General features: G+C 25.7%; 1 protein-coding gene across 2 annotated transcripts in view; it reads left to right on the top strand.

The window, feature by feature from the left end:
* Positions 1–23,522, top strand: part of LOC117174307 (kinase D-interacting substrate of 220 kDa) — a 181,324-nt gene that overhangs the window by 2,643 nt on the left and 155,159 nt on the right. The window contains exons 2-3 of one of the 2 annotated variants that reach the window (XM_033363291.1): positions 7,756–7,838; positions 8,179–8,249. In XM_033363291.1, the coding sequence (XP_033219182.1) occupies positions 8,196–8,249 (54 nt within the window). In that variant the 5' untranslated portion in view covers positions 7,756–7,838; positions 8,179–8,195. The remainder of the gene's footprint in view (positions 1–7,755; positions 7,839–8,178; positions 8,250–23,522) is intronic. The other variant, XM_033363292.1, reaches the window with a different exon arrangement.

The raw sequence follows: 23,522 nt of genomic DNA, 5'->3' as shown, positions 1-23,522 counted from the left end.
TATAAAATTCAAAAATTTGTTTGAAAATTAACTTTTTTGTTGAAATATAATATTTTTTATTTGAAGATTCGTCATTTTGGTTTGAAAGTTTATCTCTTCTGTTAGAAACTTCATATTTTTGGTTAAAAATGAATTGTTTCTTTGAAATATCAACTATATAATTTTTGTCTGAGAATTCATTTTTTTTTAATTCCACTACTTTTTTGAAGCTTAAAATATTTTTAAAGAATGCATGTTTTGGTTAAAAGTTCGACTGTCTTCTAAAAACCTCATATTATTGGCGTCAAAAATGAACTATTTATTTTTTGTTTTTTTGAAACATTGGACTTTTTAGCTTGAAAGCTCAACTCTTTTGTTGAGAATTCCTCTTTTTTGGTTGAAAATTGATCTTTTTCGTTTGAAAATTTAACTTTTTTAGTTAGAAATGAACGCTTTTGTTGACAATTCATCTTTTCGGAGTTAAAAGTCAACTTTAAAAAAAAAACGACTTTTCCGCGTGAAAACTCAACTGCGTTGAAAAATCATCTTTTCAAGCTAAAAAATGTATTTCCTTTGGTAGAAAAGTCATAATTTTTTATTGAACATTGAACTATTATGTTGAAAATGCAATTTTTCGTTTAGAAATATTAGGAATTTAAAGCGTTTGAAATTGAATTTAATATGATAAAAATTTATTTTATTTAAAAAAATTGATTTTCCTGTTTTCTTAAAAAATCACTCTTATTATAGGGAGCATATAATTCATTATTCTTTTTGAGATAATTAAATATTGCAAAGTCTGGAATTTGCGGTTTATTTACCAAGTTCGCATTTAACACATTCTTTATTGTGATTTTAAAATAAAGTAGACAATTATCTTTCGTAATGTAATATTTTTGCCGTTTTTACACATTCATTTTCTATTATATAAAATAGGTCATGAATAATAAATTAGTCTTGTGTAAGAATCCATTATTTTCAAACATTTCCGCACACGATAACAGTAATAATATATTGTTATTAAATATACGGTTAGTAAAAAGTCCATACGTCAATTTGAATGAAAAAAAGGTTAGTAACTCTTTTTTAGAAGAGCTTTAAACTTTTGAAGAAAATTCCGGAGAAATCCGGTTTTTAAGTCAATAATAGGGTTCAAGGTGGAAGATCGATTGGTTGTCCTTGCAGACTAGGGATGTGTTTCCACGGCGAGACAAATTGGAACATGACCCTGAACTAAATACGGATGCAAATTTTTCGTGATTATTATACAAGGTTTTATAAAAAAAATCTTTTATTAGTGAAGGGGTAAACGAACCTGTAAACCTTATTGAATATTCTGAAGAGCTAGTTGAATTAGAGTCTAAATTAAAATTATTTCTAAATAATTGAACTTATCTCTTAAACAAAGATTAATTTGTTTATGCTAATCAGTCTCAATTACTATTTGTGCAATAAAAATTAATTATAGTTTGTAACTTCATTTTTATAACTATTTATAGCGTTTCTTGTAAAAAAGAAGGATAGTTATAAAATAAATCTTCAGCTTTGTATAAATATATTATCTGTCTTATCAGATTGAGCAATGATAAAATTCCATTTAATCTACAATTACTGGAATCTTAAATTTAGTTTTCTTCGCTGCTTCAATCGGGCAAGACGTAAACTTTGAGTAGGCTGTTAAATAAAAAATCTATAAATTGAAAATATGGTGTATGAATAATTAATTCGCATTGTAATTCAAAAATTTCACACGTTTCAAGTTAACATATATCGGGGTAATAATATTTCTTTTATAGTCCACCTATGCAATCGCTTCAGTGTTTTTAAAGAGAAGAGTAGTGTTTAAAGCTGTATTTCTGATAAGAAAAGCCCACAAATAAAAAAAAAAATAAAACTTATTCTTCCTGTTTTTTTTTTAACTTTGTGAGAAAAGGGGGAAAATTTGATTTTAAGAGGAAAAATGTAATTTTCTCGAAATTGGTTTCTCATACTTAAAGCTGATAGAATGCCTTTCCTGTATAAGCAGGAACTGTGAAAAAAATATGGAAAAACATAAAAAAGGTGGGATTTTCCAGAAAATATTTAATTGTTTTTTCCGAAATTTGAAGAAAATAATAGAAAATATTTTTCTTATATTTTTTTTCCAGTTTCTGCTTATATAAGATTTTTTCTTAAAATTTTTCAAGACTATTTTTGGTGTGCAAACTTTCATTTTAAAATTTTCTCGTGTCTGACGTTCTTAAATTGAGATTTCAAATTTTTTATGTCGATTATAAAGGATACAATGTTCAAAATGTTACAATATTAAGATTCTAGTATTTGAGTATTAATTTTTAGGAAAAAATTAGGAAATTTTGAAAATTAAGTTTTGCGGCCGCTTTGATATAATATTCTTCTTAGTAATTTATTTATTAGCCTTTTATTTCTTTTTTTTCAGTTACTTCCTCCTGGCGATTATTTTTTAAGATCAAAGTTTTATTGTTTTGATAAAAATTAAACTACTTTTTTAGAAAGTCCATCTTTCTTAGTTGAAAATTCAACTACTTTTCTGAAAATTCCTGTTTTTGATTTAGAAATGCATCTGCTTTAGTATAAATTTCATACTTTTTGAATAAAATATAATTTTTTTTTTAGGATTCAACTATTTTGTTGAAAATGGCTCTTTTCTGGTTAAAAATTTAGCCACTTGGTTGAAGGATGAATCACTTTGTTAATAAATAATTTTTGTTCTTAAAGATTCATCGTTTAAGTTGAAAATTAAACTATTTTGGTTCAAAATTCAGTTTTTTTTTGTACGAAATAATTTTTTTAAAACGAAAATTCAACTATTAGAGTTAAAGTTAAACTGCCTCTTTAAAAATTAATTTTTTTGTTTTATAATTAATTTTAACATTTGAATATTCACGTTTTCAGGTGGATAATTTAACTTTTTTTTATAGTAAATTCGTATTTTTGCTTTAAAGTTCAATAATTTCGATAAACTTTTTTTTCTTTCTTGATTGGAAACTCTTTATTTTTTGAAAATTCGTTTTCTTTTCAAAGTTCTTCTTCCTTGGTAGTAAATTAATCTCCTTGCCTAAACATTCATCTTTTTGGTTTTAAAATTGATCTCTTTTTGTTGAAATATAACAAATTAGATTTTTTTTTAGAATTCATAGTTTTGCTGGAAATTCAACTTTCCGGTTTGAAAATCCATTTTTTCCAAATAAAAATTCCACTATTATAAAAAAGTCATCTTTTTTGGTCGAAATAAAAAAATAAAAATTTGTTTAAATTCAATTTTAAATTGGTATATTATGTTAAAAGTTGAATTATTTTGTTGAAAACTTAACTTTTGAAAATTCAGTTTTCTAGGTAAATAAATCAAATATTTGGTTATAAAATCAACTTTTTGATTGCAAATTGCAGTATTTTTTGAAAATTCAAGTATTTTTTAAAGTGTACTCTTTTTTGGTCGAAAATTCATATTTTTTATTCCAAATTATTCCATTTGGATTGAAAGTTCATATTTTTTGTGGAATATTTAACAGGTATCTAAGAAATTAAATTATTTGGTTAAAAATGAATTTTTTTGTTGCAAATTCGTCTGTTTAGATTGAACATTAATCTTTTATTATAGAAAGTCATCCTTTTGGTCGAAATAAGTAAATAATTTTTTAATTCAATCTGAAATTTTTTTATTTTATTTATAAAAGTTTCTAGCTTAAAAATTTTAAAAGTTTGAGATTCTAGGCTTTGAATATTAATGGTTAGAGCAACTTAATATAATATTCTGCTTATTAATTTATTTTCCTTGTACTTCTATTTTTTGCAGTTGCTTCCTCCTAAAGATTATCTTTTTAGGTATAAATTTTATTATTTGTTTGAAAATTCAAAAAATGTTGGTAAAGAGTTATCATTTTTGTTGAAAACCCGCCTTTCTTGGATAAAAATTCATCTTTTTTGTTGAAAACTCGTCTTTTTAGGTTGAAAATTGAACTGTTTCATAGAAAATTGACTTGGTTTAAAATTCATATTTTGGCGTTGAAAAAGCAAATGAAATCTTTTTTTAATGAAAATACAACTTTTTTTTTTAATTCGTGTTTTTAGTTTAAAGATTCATCTATTTTAGTAGAAATTGCATCTTTCTGGGGATAAAAATGCAACTATTTGATTGAAAATTCAACAATTAAAAAAAAAGTCATACTTATTGGTTAAAAATTGATCTCTTTGTATTGAAAATTCAAGTATCTACATAGAAAATTTATTTATTGTTTAAAACTCATATGTTGATGCTAAAAAGTCAAACTAAAATCTTTTTGGATGAAAATTCAATATTTTTTTTTTTAATTTTGTTGTTTCAATTTGAAAATTAATCTGTTTTAGTAAAAATTGCACCTTTCTTGGTTAGAAATGCTATTGTTTGGATGATAATTCAACATTTGTTAAAAAGTCATCCTTTTTGGTTGATAATTCAACAGTTTTGTTGATAATTCATCGTTTTGAGTTGTGAATTCAGGTATCTTTATAATTAATTAATTTATTGTTTAAAATTCATACTTTGATTTTTTAAATCAAACCAAAATCCTTTTTTTTTTTTAAATGAAAATTCATCTATTTTAGTAGAAATTGCATCTTTCTTGGATAAGAATGCAATTCTTTGATGAAAATTCAACAATTTTGTTAAAAAGTCATCCTTTTTGTTTGAAAATTCAGATTTTTCTTATAAACTTTACTTTTTGTTTAAATTTATATTTTGATGTTGAAAAGCCAACTGAAATATTTTTGGATGAAAATTCAATTCTTTTTTTGAAAATTTATTTTTTGACTTAAAAATTCATTTGTTTTAGTAGAAATTTCATCTTTCTTAATTAAAAATGCAAATATTTGGCTGAAAATTCAACAATTTTGTTAAAAATTCATCCTGTTTTGTTGAAAATTCAGCTTTTTGGGAAAAAATTCAAGTATTTTTATAGAAAAGTAAATATTTTTTAGCAGAAAGTTTAACGATTTTTTTCGAAAATTTTATTTTAAATTTGAAGATTGATTTATTTTAGTAAAAGTTGCGTCTTTCTTGGATAAAAATGCGATTGTTTGGATGAAAATCCAACAACTTTGTTAAAAAATCCTCCTTTTTGGTTGAAAATTCAACGGTTTTGTTGGAAATTCGTCTTTTTCGGTTGGAAATTTAGATATCTTCATAGAAAATTTAATTATCGTTTTAAACTTATATTTTAATGTTGAAAATTCGAACTAAAATCTTTTTTGGATGAGAATTCAACCATTATGTTTTTGAAAATTGATCTCTTTAAATGGAAAATGATCTATTTTAATAAAAAATTGTATTTTTCTTCTATAAGAATGCAATATTTTGGATGAAAATTCAACAATTTTGTAAAAAAAGTCATCCTTTTCGTTTGAAAATTCAATTCTTTTATTTATTTATTTATTTTTTGACTGGAAAATTCATTTGTTTTAGTAGAAATTTCATCATTCCTAAATAAAAATGCAACTGTTTGGTTGAAAATTCAACTGCTTTGTTGAAAATTCGGCTTTTTGAATTGAAAATTCAAGCTACTTCATAGAAAAATTATTTATTGTTTAAAACTCATATTTTGATGTTAGAAAGTCAAACGAAAATCTTTTTTGGATGAAAATTCAACAATTTTTTTGAAAATTTGTCTTTTTAATTAAAAAGTTTACCTATTTTAGTATAAATTGCACGTTATTTGTATAAAAATGCAACTGTTTGGATAAAAATTCAACAATTAGGTTAAAAGTTCATCCTTTGTGGTTGAAAATTCATCCTTTTTGGTCGAAAATGAATCTGCTTTATTGAAAATTCGTTTTTTTTCGTTGGAAATTCAGATATTTTTATAAAAAAATTATTTATTGTTTAAAACTCATATTTTAATGTTGAAAATTCAAAATAAAATCTTTTTTGGTTGAAAATTCGACTACTTTGTTGTTGAAAGTTTGTCTTTTTAAATGGAAAAATGATCTATTTTATTAAAAAATTGCATTTTTCTTGGATAAGAATGCAATATTGTGAATAAAAATGTAACAATTTTGTGAAAAAAGTCATTCTTTTTTTGAAAATTTATTTTTTAACTTAAATAATCATTTGTTTTAGTAGAAATTTCATCTTTCTTAAATAAAAATGCCACTATTTGGTTGAAAATTCAATAATTTTGTTAAAAAGTCATCCTGTTTTGTTAAAAATTCAACTGCTTTGTTGAAAATTCGACTTTTTGAGTTGAAAATACAGGCTACTTCATAGAAAATTTATTTATTGTTTAAACCTCATATTTTGATGTTAAAAACTCAAATTAAAATCTTTTTTCGATGAAAATTCAACCATTTTGTTGTTGAAAATTGGTCTTTTTAAATGGAAATATGATTTATTTGAATAAAAAAATGGTATCTTTCTTGGATAAGAATGCAATATTTTGGATGAAAGTTCAGCAATCTTGTAAAAAAGTCATCCTTTTTGTTTGAAAATTCAATTATTTTTTTGAAAATTTATTTTTTGACTTCAAAATTCATTTGTTTTAGTATAAATTTTATCTTTCTGAACTATAAATGCAACTATTTGGTTGATAATTTAACTGTTTTGTTGGAAATTCATCTTTTTGCGTTGAAAATTCAAGCTACTTCATAGAAAATTTATTTATTGTTTGAAACTCATATTTTGATGTTAAAAAGTCAAACCGAAATATTTTTTGGATAAAAATCCAACAACTTTGTTGAAAATTTGTCTTTAATTTGAAAATTTATCTATTTCAGTAGCAATTGCACCTTAATTGAATAAAAATGCAACTGTTTGGATGAAATTTCAACAATTTAGTTAAAAATTCATCCTGCTAAAAATGTATCTGTTTTGTTGAAAATTCTTTTTTTTGGATTAAAATTTTTAGGTATCTACGTAGACAATTTATCAATTGTTTAAAACTCATATTTTTATGTTCAAAAGTCAAACGAAAATTTTTTTTGTATGAAAATTCATATATTTTGTTTAAAAGTTTGTTTGTTGTTTTGATAATTCGTCTGTTTAAGTATTTTCTTAATAACTGTTCTTTTTTAATAAAAAATCCAAAGGCTTGTGTGCAATTTGAACTATTTTATTAAAAAGTTTTTTTTTTTTAATGAAGGTTTATCTTGTTGTTTGAAAATGTAATTATTTTGTTGAAAATTAATTTTTTAGCTGGAAATTCATACTGTTAGGGTGAAAATACAATGTTTGTACAGAAAATTCGTCTTTTTGCTCGAAGGTTCAACAATTTAGGTGCACTTTTTTATTTCGTGTCTGAAACATCTTTGTTTCTTAAAAAGTCATCTTTTATTATAGAAAAATCATTTTTCTGTTTAAAATAAACATATAAAACTGAAAATTTTAATTTTTTCTGAAATATTGTTTTATTTAGTATAAAAAAGATCTTATTTTAAAAATATTGCAAGAATAAAATGCTGATATGTTTTTGGATCTGAATGGTCCGGGAAAATGAAAAAATGGCATAGGAAAAATCAGGGAATTTCGAAACTGAATTTTTCACGCTGCAAAGTATTTATAAACTTAAAAACAAAAAATGTCCATTTGTTACAAGTGCCATATCTTACTATTTCTGGAAACCTAGTTTGAAATAGATCCTGCCTTGTAAAATTTATATTATTTTTCACAAGCTGAAGACATCAGTGATCAATTAAGTCAACTTTTAATGATCCTATCATTCATTCATGTCAACACCTGGTCATATCTGAAATTTAATACATATCATAAATATTTTTTCTTTCTTCAAGGTGTGTGATTACGTGACAACTATTGTCTGCTCGCAGTACGTATGACGAAGACAAGCAAGCCGATGTATCCTCTCGTGTAATTGGTAAGTTGTTGGTTGCATCAATCGTTGCATTAATCGATTAGTAAGACACTGCCGTTCCTCTTTCGCGACTCAGAGAGCTCGATTGAGTACTTAAGTTTACACTCATCCCTGTTAATAAATATTATATCTGTGATTTAAAAGTATCTGATTCTTAATACGTTTCACCTCAACTTGGCTAGTAAATAGATAAAAAAAAACAGGAGAGAAGTCAGTCAAGTTTTATAAATCAGGGAAACCGTATTCAATAAATCTTCTCGGCTGATAAGAGTTTCTACTAATCAAATTGTGATCCTCGGGGAGACAATTGTATTTTTAAATCGGTAGAACATTCTTCTTCTAGCTGGAGGTTGAAGAAATATGAACTCATGGATCCCAGATCCCAGATCGTGGTTAACTTTCGACTCGGATTCGGTAATGTATTGTTGAAAGTGATTTCATTTTTGTTTTTAAGTCATCAGTATTGAAGGGAAAAGTTCATATCCTGTTTTTATTGTTGACTTTGAATCCTAGATCCTACTCAGTTTATTGTGAAATTTGTAGAAGGTCTTCATTGAATCAGAAAGGTCTTGGTTGAAAAAAAATGATTATGTCAGTGAAATTTAATCGATGTCATCCTTCTTCATTAGGTCTGTTATTAAATATGATTCATTATAAAACAAAAGTAAATTATTTAATTTTAGAACATCACTGTAGACTTTATTTTTATTTAGTTTAGTTTTATTTATGATAGTTTGTACTTGTGTAGTATTTTATAGTGACAATGAGTGTTATTTCTTCAGGAAACAAACGTTTACGCGCGTTCAATGTTTTCACTTTCAAGTTTTCCTCAGTTTGTGTTTATTACAGGAAGCAACAGAGCAGAAAATGTAGTGATTTATAAAGTGATAATTAAGGAAAGAGCAGACTCAGTCTGCCAATTATTGAAGCAACTATATGGCTTTTAATGTTAAACAGATAATAAAAATTGTTAAATATACTCATTTATTTGTTCAATCTTTGTACTTTTTTTGTAAAAACAAATATTAGTTTTTGTGATTTTCTCAGTGGGATATTTTTTATAGATTTGAGATGAAATGTGTGTGTGATTTTGTTAAGAAATCAACTATTTTGTTAAAAAGTCATCCTTTCTTGTTGAGAATACGTCTGTTTTTTTTTAATCATACTATTTTGGTATAAAATTAAACCTTTTGGTAGATAATTTAGTTAAAAATACGACTCTTTTCATAGAAAAGTCAACTGCTGGTTTAAAAATTAATTTTTTGGTTGAAAATTAGTATTTTCGGATATAAAATTCAATATTTTTGTAGAAAATTCGAATTTTTTGTAGAAAATTACAATATTTAGTAAAAAATTCAACTGTATATTGTTGAACATTATCTTTTTTGTTTGAAAATCTAACTATTTTTGTTGAAAATTCCACTATTTGTTGTTGTTAATTTACATTTTTAGGTTAAAAGTTTAACAACTTTGTAACAAATACATTTTTCTCGACAATTTAATAGGAAATTCAACTATTTGAAGGGAAATTAACTTTTTTGTTGAAAATTCAAATTTATTGTAAAAAAAATGTATTTTTGACTTGAAGAGTTAAAATTTTTTTTAGAAAATTCCACTATTTTGTTGAAAATTCACTATTTAGGTAAAAATTCCACTATTTTGCTGAAAATTCAAATACTTTGTTAGAAGTTTAATTTTTGGTTGAAGATTCGTCATTTTAGTTAAAATTTCACAATTGTGTGGAAAACTCACTTTTTAGTTGAAAATGAAAGTACTTCGTTAAAAAATCAAATACTTTCTTCGAAGTTTTATTTTTTGGTTGAACCTTCTTAATTTTAGTCTAAAATTCACCTCTTTAGTTAAGAATTTAATTATTTTGTTTAAAATTCTTATTTTTCTTTCGAAAATTAATTGGTTGCAAATTTATTCGTTTTCTGGAAATGTGCCTTTTTGGTAGAAAATTAATCTTGTTGTTGAAAATTCATCATTCTGGGTTGAAAATTGAGTTATTTTACTAAAGAATACAACTGTTTTGCAAAATTTTCGCTTTATTGGCTTGAAAATTGGACGATTTGGTTAATTTTTTTTTCTTTTTTGACTGAAAAATCTTGCTTGGTTGCAAACTTGTCTTTTTGGCTTAAACATTTTTTTTAGATTGATAATTCTACTACGGGGTTGAAACTTTAAATACTTGGTTAAAAGTTGAACTACTTTGTTAAAAATACATTTCTTTGGTTTGAAAATTGATTTTCTTGCCTCAAATTCTAATATTTTAGTCGAAAATTTAAACAATTGCTTTAAAGTCCATGCATTTTCTCTAAATTCGTCTTTTGGCCGAAAATTAATATGCTTGGTTAAAAATTCATCTCTTTTTGCAGAAATTTCGTCCTTTTTCGTTAAAAAGTAAACCATTTTGTAAAATTTTCGCCTTTTCTGCTTAAAAATTCCACAATTTGGTTGCAATTTTTTTCTTTTATGACTTAAAAATCATTTTAGTTTGAAGCTTGGCTTTTTGATTTAAGTAATCATTTTACAGTTGAAACCCTTGGTTGAAAGTCGAACTGCTTCGTTAAAAATACATCTGCCCGCGGATAGGCAATAAAATAGCACTTTATTGTACTGCGACAAGCAGCACGTAAAGTGACAGCATGGAGGAAGAAATCAGTGAAGTAGAATTTTCAACTAAAAAAGATAAATTATCAATAAAAGATGTAAATTTTTTACCATATAGTTGCATTTTCTACCAAAAATATATTTTTTTACCGTAAAAGACGATTTTTCAACCAAATATCTAAATTTCAAACCAAATGGTTGAGATTTCATCCGAAAAGATTAATTTTCTACTAAAAAGTACGAATTGTCGACAAAATATCTAAATTCTTAAGCAAATAGTTGAATTTTCTACCAAAAATATGTTTTTCCGTGAACTAAATAGTTAAATTTTCTAGCGAAAAGATTAATTTCTGACTAAAAAATATGAATTTTTAACAAAATACGTACACTTTTAATCAAATAGATACATTCACACAAAAAATTGAATTTTTAACAAAATACATAAATATATAACAAGGCAGTTAAATTTTATACTAAAAATAGACGAATTCTGAATAAAATATGTAAATTTCTTATCAAATAGTTCCATTTTCGAAAAAAGATTTTTTGAACTGAAAATTTTAGATAATCCGTTTTGTGATACAAACTTATCGGTTCTTCTTAAAAATTCCACTTTTCATGTTTTCAGTGAAAAAGTTGAACAGTTATGTTAAAAATTCATCTTATTTTTTTTTAAGATTTAACTTTTTTTTAATTATTCCCTTTTCTGTTTGAAATTTGTTTTTTTTTATTAAATTTATTTTTTAATTTGAAATTGAACTATATTATAATAGGTTGAAAATTGATATTTTTTAGTTGATAAAACTACAGTTGGGTTGATAATTCATGTATTTGGTTGAAAATTCGTCCTTTTTGGTCGAAAATAATTCTTCGCAATTGAAAATTCAATTTTTTAACTGAAAATTTTAGGTGATCCGGTTAAGGGTAAAAAGTTATCGTTTGTTCTAAAAAATACAACTTCTATTTTTCATTGAGAAGGTTGAATAATTTCGTTGAAAATTATTTTTATCTGAAACAGGCAGAACAGGCGCACTTTATCTTCCCGCGGAGCGGCAGTAAAATAGCTCTTTATTTTACTTCGACGAGCGGCAGGTAAAGTGATAGCAAGGAGGAAGAAGTGAAAGAAGAGAGTGAGAAGAATTCATTTCAAACATAAGTTTAACTGCGAAGTCAATTTTGGACTTCTAACGTCACCCTACGCGCGTGCGTATGCGGTACAATCAAGCGCCATTTTCCAGAAAACTAGCTCTTATTCTACCTATTTCAGATAAAGTATCGTATGCACCGCAGCAGTAAAGTTGTTTTATACTCGGATGTAGTTTGGCCGACCTCGCCTTGGGCTCGGACGTTAAATTCTGCATCCTCGTATAAAGTTCAACTTTACTGCCTAGGTACATAATCTACTATTATCTGAAATAGACAGAACAGGCGCACTTTATCTGCCCGCGGAGCGGCAGTAAAATAACACTTTATTGTACTGCGACGAGTGGCAGGTAAAGTGACGGCAAGGGGGAAGAAGTGAGTGACAAGAAAAAGAATAGTTAAAAAAAAGAATGAGAAGAATTCATTTTAAATCTAAGTTTCACTACGAAATGGATTTCGGACTTCTAACGTAACCCCACGCGCGTGCGTATGCGTTACAATCAAACGCCGTTTTCCAGAAAACGAGCTCGGACGTTCAATTATGCATCCTCGTATAAAGTTCAACTTTACTGCCTAGGTACATAATCTACTATCATTGCTTAAAATTCATATTTTGGGTTTAAAAAAGTTTGACACAACATTCAACTGTTTGGTTAAAAATTAAATTTTTCATTGAAAATTCATATTTTGGGTTTGAGAATCCAACCCTTGTTGAAAATTTATCTCCTATATTTGAACATTCATCCTTCTATGTTGTAAAATCAACTATTTGTTTAAAAATACAACTGTTTGGTTGGAATTTTCTGATTATCGAAAATTCAGCTTTTGAGATAAAACGGTGAAATACAATCATTCATTCGTGAAACCGTTCTATTTATCTCAGCACAAATCGTTTTGAATTCAGAACAAATAATTATTGTCTTGAATCGAATTTTCAAATGGCTTTTCTATTTATATTTTTAGACGTTTCTATATACCCAAATGAATCCGACTCGCAGGCTTGCATACTAGAAAGACTCGAATGAGAATATCCAGACAATCTGGGATATCCTGTAGCAAGATTCAAGCAAAAGCTCCACCTGTCGCTGAACCTTGTTAAGGTTTCCACCCACCTGTACACGTGACTTGTTAGTTGGCACTCCTATTGTTTTACAATTGGCATCTAAATACGAGAACCGTCTCTGATAACAGGACACTGGTGTTGTTCTAATCAATGTCTGTTCTTGCAGACCAGTCACTCGCTCCTCTTCGATTAGATCTAATCTAGTTTCACATATGGACAACAGGCTTTGTTCTACTTTCGACTTTTCTTAAGAATGCTTTGGTGAAAGTGCGCCAACTCGTTTCCATTTTTTTGTGGTAGTCGAACGGTTCTTTTTGTTAACCGTAACATAAACACCAGTAGCTCGGCAAACTCCTTTCGGTTCCGATCTGCAACCGCGATATAAACAATCGGTCGTTGATTTTAATTTGTGATTTCTTGTGTCCCAGATTCAGTGAATACAGCTTTAATTTATTCTTCACCAGATTCTCTTATTATTTCTAATTTTGATGGATTTTTAGATAGTACAGGAAATTTGGAAGACTTAAAGGTTTCAGTTAACGAAACGAGGGTCTTTTCTTTAAGGAACAGATTTTCGTTATGTAGCTTTAATCTTCCATCGATCACTTTTTCTTTATCAGTGAGATCGAAGTTCCAATTAGTCGGGTAAACATACTTTTTAAAATGTTACTTTTTTCTCATTTTTTTCACACTTTTATTTTGTGAAGAATTCTTTTTTTCCCTGGTTTCAAGAAGTTTTTCTTTTTCATAGTTGAAATTTTTTTTTATTGAATGTGAATTGAAATAATACAGGTTCACTAGCATCCTGGAAAGCTTTGAAAACCTGGAAAACTCCTTGCATTCTTTTTACCTCGAAAAACCTGGAAAAGCCGTGGAATTGGTATTCCCTTAAAGAACAGGTTTTCAAATTATCTTTACTCTGCTGAACGAAAAAAGTGGCTGGACCGTTTTTGGGTAGTTTTCATTTGATTTATAATTTTTTATTTTATTTCAAAGTAGAAAACACACCTTTTTAACAATAGATGTTTCAGCTTATCAATGTAAAAATTACGAAGCAACAATCGAAGGTATTTCAAAGTTTCTCATTTATTCACATTTTTTTTCAATTTTAACAACAGTTTTATTTTAAATTTCTGAAATCTAATCATTTTTTTCTGTCAATCATTTGGTTAAAAATTAAGTTTTTAACTGAAAGTTGAACTTTTCCATTATTGGTTGAGAATTGATCGTCTTAGTTTAAAATTCATATTTTCTGGGTGAAAATCTAACTATTTTTCAACAAATTAGTGTTTTGGGCTGGAAAATTCAACTGTGTTTTTAAATATTTTTCTTTTTAGTTAAAAGTTTTATTATTTTCGTAGAAAATTCAACTATTTGGATGAAAATTTGTAAAATTTGTAAATGATTCATCTTTTTGGCTTAGAAATTTAACAATTTGGTTCAAATTTTTTTCTCTATTGATTGGAAAATCTTTTTCCGTATAAAATTCCCTTCTTTTATTAAAAATTCGTCTATATTTTTTTGGAAATTCGTCTCTTCTGGTAGAAATTTGATCTTTTCTTTAATTAAAAATGCAACTATTCTATTTTTGGATGATTTTTGTTTTAATTGCAAATTCAATTACTTGGGTAAAAGTTGAACCTCTTTGTTCAAAATTCATTTTACTCCTTGAAGGTTTACCTCTTTTGTTAAAAATTTAACTATTTTGTTTAATAATCTTTCTTTTTATTAAAAATTAATTTTTTACTTGAAAATGTAACTTTTACATTTTTTGTAAAAATTTTGTTGAATAAACATTTGTCTTTAATGGTAAAAAAGTAATTTTTTGTTTAAAATTTTCTCTTTTTTGGTTATCACTGCAACTTTTGTGTTGAAAATTAACTTTTTTGTTGAAAATTTATATTTTTCTTTTTTAAAGAATCATCATTTTATTTGAAAATTCATCTCTGGATGAAAATTAAATTATTTCGTTGAAAATAAATCTTTTTGGCAGAGAATTAATATGTGAGTTGGAAAGTTCAACTGTTTTGTAAAAAATGTTTTTTTTTCTTAAAAGTTTGCTCATTCTATCAAAAATTTAGTTTCTTGGTTACAGATTAATTTTTTAGTTGTAAATTAACTTTTGTTTGAAAATGAAACTATAATGTTCATTTGAAAAAAATTGTTAATGGATACCTTAACTTGAAGCTTGAAAATTAGGCTGAAAATGTAACTATTTGGTTGAAAATTTATTTGTTGTAGTAGAAAATTCCAGTATTCTGTTAAAAATCCAACTATTTGGTTGAAAATTCAAGTAATTTGTTAAAAACTTATACTTTTTGCTCGAAAATTCAACGATATTGTTAAACATTCGTTTATTGGGACAGAAAATTTGTTCTTTTGGATTTAAAATTCTTGGTTTTTTGTTAAAAATGGAACTGTCTTCTTAAACATTTAATTATTTCGTTGACAATTTAACTGTTGTTGTTTTAAATTGAATCATTTTCTTTAAACGTTAATCGTTTAGTAGAAAATTGATCTTCTCTTGTTAAAATTTCCAAAATTTGTTTGAAAATTTAACTATTTTGTTGAAAATTTAATTATTTTACTGAAAACTAAAAGTGCTTAAAATTTGGATTAAAAAAAATGTAATTTCACTGTTCCGAAAGTTAAATAAATGAGAAGCTTCTAAACATTTAATAAATATTAAATAAATTTAAAGAAAAAATGTTTTTTTTTTAATCATAAAATTAGATTTTGGGGGCGTATGAAAAAAATCGCATGCAGAAATTTTTTTATTTTCACTAGACTGTAAAAGAAAGATGTCTGGAAAAATATATTTTTTTGCCCTGGAAAACCTGGAAAAAATCCTGGAATAAGAAAATTCAACTACTTTTCGTCGAAGTTTTTTTTAGTTCAAAAATTCATCTCTTTTAGTTGAAAATGCAACTGTTTGCATTGGTTGAGGATTAAACTATTTGGTTGACAATTCGTCTTTTTTATTCAATTTAGTTGTTTGTTTATTTAAAATTGAAATTTTTTTTAAGTATGAAGTTTTTTCGTTTATAATTCATCCTTATCGGTTAAATATCAAAGAATCTCGTTGAAAGATGAACTACTTTGTTAAAAATTAATTTTTTTGTTCAACATTTATCTCTTTGGTTAAAAATTAAACTATTTTGTTGAAAATTCACATTATTAACTGAAAATTCCACTTTCCTACGTTTGCTTCAAAATTAAGAATTCTATGTTTGATTTAAAATTAACATTTTCATGTTTGCTTAAAAATTAACGTTTTTGTTGAACATTCAAGCGTTTTGTAGAAAATTCATCTGTTTGACTTCAAAATTCATGTCTTGTGGTAGAAATGTCATCTTTTTTGGTAAAAAGGCAACTGTTTTGTTTGAAAATTAATCTTCTTGCTGAAAATTCATCTTTTTGGACTGAAAACTGAACTATTTTAGTAGACAATATAACTATTTTTTTAGAAAGTTCACCTTATTGGATTGTAAATTTGAAAATTCATTTTTGTGTGGTTAGAAGTGCAGCTGTTTGGTTGAAAAATAATACGTTTTTGTGGAGGACTCAACAGAATTTTTTTTTCTGATTTGCCTTTTATTGTGAGAATTCATCTGGTTTGATAGAAATTTTATGTTTTTCGGTAAAACTGAAAACTGTTTAGTTGAAAATTAATCTGTCTTGTTTGTGAATGTAACTATTTTGTTGAAAATTAAACTATTTTCCAAAAAAATTGGCCTTTCTGGCTTGAAATTTGAACATATTGATAAAAAATTCAACTACTAATTTGGGAATTCATGAATTTTCAAACATTCATCTTTTTTAGTAGAAAATTAATCTTATTGGTTGAAAACTCATCTTTTTGTATTAAAAATTTAATTAATTTGTTAGAAATTTAAACTATTTGCTACCAAATGAACCCTTTTGTTGAAAATTCATATTACCAGGTTGAAAATTCGACTGTTTAGTAGAAAGTTCGTCTTTTCGGATAGAAAACCGAATAGTTGAGTGTAGAATTCAACTTCAGTCGGTTAAATTATTTGTCAATTATTATTTTTATCATAGAAATCAAAATTATTTATTACATAAGCATACTTTTCACAGTGTTTTCTTGTCATTTTTTTAGGTAAAAGTGTAACTGTTTAGTTGAAAATTAAAACATCGTTGAAAAATCAAATACATACTTTGTTCGAAGTTTAATATTTTGGTTGAACATTCGTCATTTTAGTTTAAAATTCAACACTTTAGTTAAAAATTTTAATATTTTTTGGACATTTCGTTCTTTTTTCTATCAAAAATTAATTGTTTGAATATGTATTCATTTTTTGGAAATGTTCCTTTTTGGTAGAAAATTAATCTTCTTGTTGAAGATTCATCTTTCTGGGTTGAAAATTGAATTATTTTACTAAACAATACAACTGTTTTGCAGAAATTTCACTTTATTGGCTTGAAAATGTTGTATTTTGCTTAGTCGATTGAATTATTCATCAATTATTATTTTTTACCAGTGAGATCGAAATTGTTTATTACATAAACAAAATTTTGGAAACGTTATTTTGTCATCTTTTTAGGTAAAAGTGTAACTGTTTAGTTGAAAATTAATCTGTTTTGGTTGAGAGTCTAACTTTTGTTTGAAAATTAAACTACTTTGCAAAAAATTGGCCTTTCTGGCTTGAAATTTAAACAGATTGGTTAACAATTCAACTATTTAGTTGAAAACTTATGGATCTTCTGAAAATTCATGTTCTTTAGTAAAAAATTAATCTTCTTTGTTGAGAATTTATCTTTTTGGGTTGAAAACTTAACTGTTTTGTAGAAAAAAATGTCTTTTTGACTTGAAAACTCCTCAATTTGGTAAAAAATTGAACTATTTGGTTGAAAATTTACTTTTTTGTTGAAAAATAATCTGTTTTGGTTAAGAATTTAACTAAATTCTTGAAAATTAAACTATTTTGTTAAAAATTCAACTGCTTCGTAAAAAAATTCGTCTTTGGGTTGCAATTTCAACAGTTTAGCAAAGAATATAACTATTAGGTTAAAAAATAAAGAATTTTGGTAAAAAATTAAGCTATTAGCTTGAGAATTAACTCTTTTCATGAAAATTTATATTCCCAGGTTGAAAATTCGATTGTTTTGTAGAAAAATCGTCTTTTTGGCTGCAACATTGAATAGTTTATTAGAAAGCTCAACTTTTTGTTATTCGCCGATTTTGGTGAAAAATTAATCTTCTTGGTTAAAAATGTATGTTTAATTTAACTTTTTGAGTTGAAAATTTAACTATTTTGGTAAAAAATACAACTGTTTGGTTAAAAGTGAACTTTTTTGTTAAAGTAATATAAATATTTTGTTGTAAATCTTTCTGGCTTAAAACTCCCCAATTTGGTAGAAAATTGATCTATTTGGTTGAAAATTTACTTTTTTGTTTCAAAATAATCTGTTTTAGTTCAGAATTTAACCAAATTGTTGAAAATGCTGAAAATGTTGAAAATGTAAAAAAATTCGTCTTTGGTTTGCAATTTTAACAGTTTGGCAAAGAAGACAACTATTAGGTTACAAATTAAACAATTTTGGTATAAAATTAACTCTTTAATGAAAATGCATATTCCCAGGTTGAAAATGCGACTGTTTAGTAGAAAATTCGTCTTTTTGGCGAGAAAACTGAATAGTTGAGTACAAAATTCAACTTCAGTCGATTCAATTATTCATCAATTATTATTTTTTAGCATTGAAATCGAAATTTTGTATTACATAAACATGCTTTTCAAAATGTTATTTTTCCATCTTGTTAGTTAAAAGTGTAAAAATTGTTAAGTAGAAAGTTAATCTGTTTTGGTTGAACATTAAACTATTTTGCAAAAAATTGGCCTTTTCTGGTTGAAAGTTTACTTTTTTGTTGAAAAATACTCTGTTTAGCTAAGAATTTAACTAAATTGTTGAAAATGCAACTATTTTGTAAAAAAATTCGTCTTTCGACTTGAAATTTAAATGGATTGGTAGAAAATTAAACTATTTGGTTTTCCAAAAAGTGCTTATTTGTGGCTCGAAAATTCATCGCTTTTGATAGAAATCTCATCATTTTTTGGTGGAAAAGGAAATTGATTGTTTAGAAATGTTGTCTGTTCTGGTTATGAATTCATCTATTTTGTTAAAAATTCAACTGTTTTGTATAAAAAATCGTCTTCGGATTGCAATTTCAACAGTTTGGCAAAGAAAGACAACTATTAGGTTAAAAACTAAACAATTTCGGTAGGAAATTAAACTCTTTGCTCGAAAATTAACTCTTTTGATGAAAATTCATATTCCCAGGTTGAAAATTCGATTGATTCGTAGAAAATTCGTCTTTTTGGCTTAAAATTTGAACAGATTGGTAGAAAATTCAACTGTTTGTTTGAAAATCTATGTATTTTATAATAGAAATTCGCCTGTTTTGGTGAAAAATTAATCTACTTGGTTAAAAATTTATCTTTTTGAGTTGAAAATTTAATTATTTTGGTAAAAAATATAACTGTTTGGTTAAAAGTGAAAAAATATAAATATTTTGTTGTAAATCTTTCTGGCTTAAAAACTCCTCAATTTGATAAAAAATTAAACTATTTGGTATAAAATTGACTTTATTGTTAAAAAATAAACTATTTTGGTAAAGAATTCAACTACTTTGTTGAGAATTCAACTTCTTTGTTGATTATTGTTCAGTCTGTTAAATCATTCAATTACTTTTTTTATCTATAAGATCGAAATTGTTTAGCACAGAAACATACTTTTTGAAATGTTATTTTGTCCGACTTTCGTTCCAACTCTTGAAGACTCTAACTCCCCAAAACCCAACGATTAAGATCAGGCTTTCTTATCTCACCTGAAGATAAGTGGCTTTCATTCTGATCATTTTTTCACTAGATATTACGATTTTGCAGATCTTGTGGCAGTCTATAAATCCAGTGAAAAAATAATTCAAGTTGTGGATTAGTGCAAATTAAACCTGTCGAGTTTTGTGAAGAATCCGTGTTTCTGTTTTGTGCTAGAAATTATTCTCAGGATATTCATTAAATATTGAGTGTGGGAGATAAGAACAATTGTAGTACTTGGTTCGGCCAGTTTGCCATCGAGTGTATTTGTTTATTTGTGTGGGTGTGGATTGTTTATGTGTGACACCTGTCACACATCAAAAGAAGCACGACAAATTGCCAGTTTGCCTACGTCTTTATGCAAGAAGCAATCTTTTGCAAGTGGCTAGTGTTGCGAGGTTCCAGGAAACGAAAAATTCGAAAACTTCTTATATTTAACAAGAAAAATTTTGACCCGGTGACCCCATGTCACACCGAAAATCGAAAAATGTCAGGATTGTGGCGAGAAACGAAGATTACAGACCCGTCGCTTTCTTTAGAGGAAGACACCAGTTTATTGTTCATCGTCTTGAACATCGTTTCCAAGAGGTAATTTTTTCATTTCTGCAGATTTCACACTCTTTCTTCTTTTTTAAAAAAGCACGCTATTTTGTCTAAAATTTCATTCTTTTTTTATTAAAAAGTCTACTGTTATATATTAGGCGGAAAATTCATCTTTTCGGTTACAAATTTTATTGTCTGGCTGAGACTTTGATCAATATTTAGTTGAAAATCACCTGTTTTGTTGGCAGTTCATATTTTCGGGTTGAAAATTCAACTGCTTGCTAGAAAATTCATCTTTTTTGCTTTGAACATTCAACTGTTTTTATTTGAAACTTAAACTTTTTGGTTGGAAAATTCAACTGTTTTGTTCAACATTTGTTTTTTTTTTAATTCATACTTTTTTCAATGAAAATTTATGTCTTAGTAGAAAAGTATATTTTTTTTAAATGAAAAATTATTTCTAATTGGAAAGTCTACTATTATATTTTTGGTTGAGAATTCACCTTTTGCTTAAAAGTTTTATTATTTTGTTCAAATTTTAACAATTTTTTAAAAACAAATCCTTATTCGTTGAAAATGATATTTTTTACCTTGGAAATTCAATAATGCGGTGGAAATTTTTTTCTTTCATGACTGAAAAACTTTTTTGTTCAAAATTGATCTTTTTTCTCTTCGTAAATTCAACTGTTTTGTTTAAGACTCATGTTATAGGATGAAAAATTCATCCTTTTGGATTGAAAGTTCAGGTTTTTGTAGAAAATTAATTTTTTTTAATTTAATGTGCATTCTTTTTAATTGAAAATTTAACTATTTTGTTAAAAAGTAATCTTTTTTCGTCTAAAATTCAATGGGTTTGTTTGAATATTTATCTTTTTGGATATAACATTCGCCTTTTCAGTTGCCAATTCATTTTTGAGTTTAACTCCAACGTTTTTTATTTAAAATTGAAATCTTTCTGCAGAAATAATAATTTTTGATTTAAAATTAAACCATCAGGTTCAAATTTGAACTACTTGGTTGCAAATAAATTTTTTGTGACTGAAAAATTAACTGTTCCGTTTTTAATTAAAAATTGGTATTTTTAGTTTCAAAATCAACCATTTTGTTTAAGTTTCATGTATTTTGTTGGAAATTTAACCTTTTTTCTTGTAGAAAATGCATATTTTAAAGTTGAAAATTTATCTCTTTTCGTAAAAATGTCATCTTTTTTGTTTGGAAAATTAGTGCATTTTGGTTGAGTATTTAACTATTTGTTTGAAAATTAACTTTCTTCTAGAGAATTCATATTTTGGAGTTAAAAAGGTAAAAAGGTAAATTTTTTGTCGAAAATTCATCTTTTTGCTTGGAATTTTAACAATTTGATAGAAAATTGATCTATTAGGAAGAATATTTAACTTTTTGTCTTAAAAATTAACTTTATTCTTGAAACTTTGTGTCCTCGAGTTAAAGATTCAACTGTTTTGTACAAAACTATTATTTTCGGCTTGAAAATTCCAAAATTTCAGTGACATTTTTTCTTTTTTCTAAAAAAACCTTCTGGGTTGAAAATTAGTCTTTTATTTTAAACATTCATCCTTTTGGATTAAAAATTCAATTATTTTGCTAAAATGTCACCTTTTTAGAAAAATCGTCTCTTTTGATTGAAAGTTAAATGCAGTTGTTCGGTTGGAAATTCAATTATTTGGTTCAAAATTAAGCTTTCTTAGTTCTAATTTTTTTTTATGAATGTTCAATTATTTTCTTCCGAATAAAACATATTTCGACTTGAAATCTTAGGAATATGGTATCTGCATTTAATATACTAAGAAAAATTTATTCTTTTATTTTTGTACTTATAACAGGGTGGCCGCTGGACCGGAAAACCGGGAATTTTTTGGGACCGGGAAATGACCGTACATTTTTTTTACCGGAAATTTTGAAAATTTTTAGAAGAAAAATCTGTCCAGGTTCGATTTCAACAGTTTTTAAATAATTAGTTGAATTTTTATGTTTTTCAATTATGCTATTATATAGCTTACAGTGCGCAATTCAAACACTTTTTTTACTTTAAAAATTTTCCATTTAAAATTGTTATTTTTAAGCTTACATTTTTAATTTAAAGAATTTTTAAATGCTTTCTTAAAGACTTGAACAAATAAAAAATAAAAGCCTTTGATCTGGAAAATTTTGGATAATAAACATTTTTATTTAATAATTAAATAGTCTTTTTTTAATTTCTCTGTACTTTAAGTAATAAAAAGTGAACAAAGACGATTTGACGAAACGATTTTAAATCAGTTCGAAATTTCAGAATTTTCAGATTTTAACGTTGAAACTTAAACGGTTTCAACTTGAAAGTCTTAGTTATTAAGCAAATGTGAACGTGTGACTGAATGTTTATAAACTATTTTCAACTTAAAAATAACTTCATAACAATATATTCTTAATTGAAGGATTTTATTACATTTAAAATATTGTTTCATTCTAAAATATTCAATTTTTAACCCATTCAATTTGAGATTTCTAATAAAAAAAATATATTGATTATTGAATATTTAGCAATATTTGAATTTTTATTCAAGACAAGTAAATTGAAACCAAATATTTAAAAGTAAATAATCTTTAACTAAATTGTTTGACATAGAAAGCCTAGAATCGTTAAAATTTCGAAGAACCTTTTAAACTTTGAACATTACAATTTTAATTTTTGTATTTGAAAGATGCTTAATTTGTAAGTGAAATTTCTCAATTTTGATGTTTAATTTACAAATGAACATTTGTAGAAAATATTTGAGGGATTTTAAGACATATCTAGAAGTTTTAAAAAGATAAAAAATTATCATGCAAATTTTGAAAAGTTTTCTTAAAATCTTCTAGAATCTTTTTTGAAAATTTTGTTTAAATCTTTGAAAAACTTTTTAAATATTATCTTAAAATAATTTTTCAAAATGAAAAATTATTTTTAACTTTCCTATGAATTTTAAGAAAATCTTTTTATTATTTTAAAGCCTTTCACAATTCTCGAAAAGAATTCAGTTTTTGTGTTAAAAATCTTCGAAAATCTACATTTTGTTTTATACTTGTAGATTTCTCAAGATTGTTAAATAAAATTTTGAAATTTTCCAAGGATGTTTAAACTATTTAAAAAGAAAATAATTGAATTTCTAATTTAAGAAGTGTTCAGTTAAAATTTTTTCAATTTTAACTAACAATGTTAGTGCCTTTAATTTTATACGCGTAAATTATTGAGCATTTGAATACAATATTTTTAAATTAAAAACTTAAATTTAAATTTTCAAAGTTAAAAATTTAACAGTTCCACTTTGAGTGCTTTCATTTGCAGCTCAGTTTTTGTTACCTAAAGTGTACATTTTTTTAGCTTTAGTGTTCCATTTTTTAAATTTCATTGACCGTGAAAAATGTTTGCGAACCGGGAAAAAAACCGGAAAATGAGCGGGAATTTATTTCGTCGATTAAAGCGCCCACCCTGATATAATTTCAAATTTT

Source organism: Belonocnema kinseyi, chromosome 6 (genome assembly GCF_010883055.1).
Source record: "Belonocnema kinseyi isolate 2016_QV_RU_SX_M_011 chromosome 6, B_treatae_v1, whole genome shotgun sequence".
Lineage (NCBI taxonomy): Eukaryota > Metazoa > Arthropoda > Insecta > Hymenoptera > Cynipidae > Belonocnema > Belonocnema kinseyi.
The sequence above is the reverse complement of the archived record's forward strand: the minus strand, read 5'-3'. Positions and strand labels throughout refer to the sequence as shown.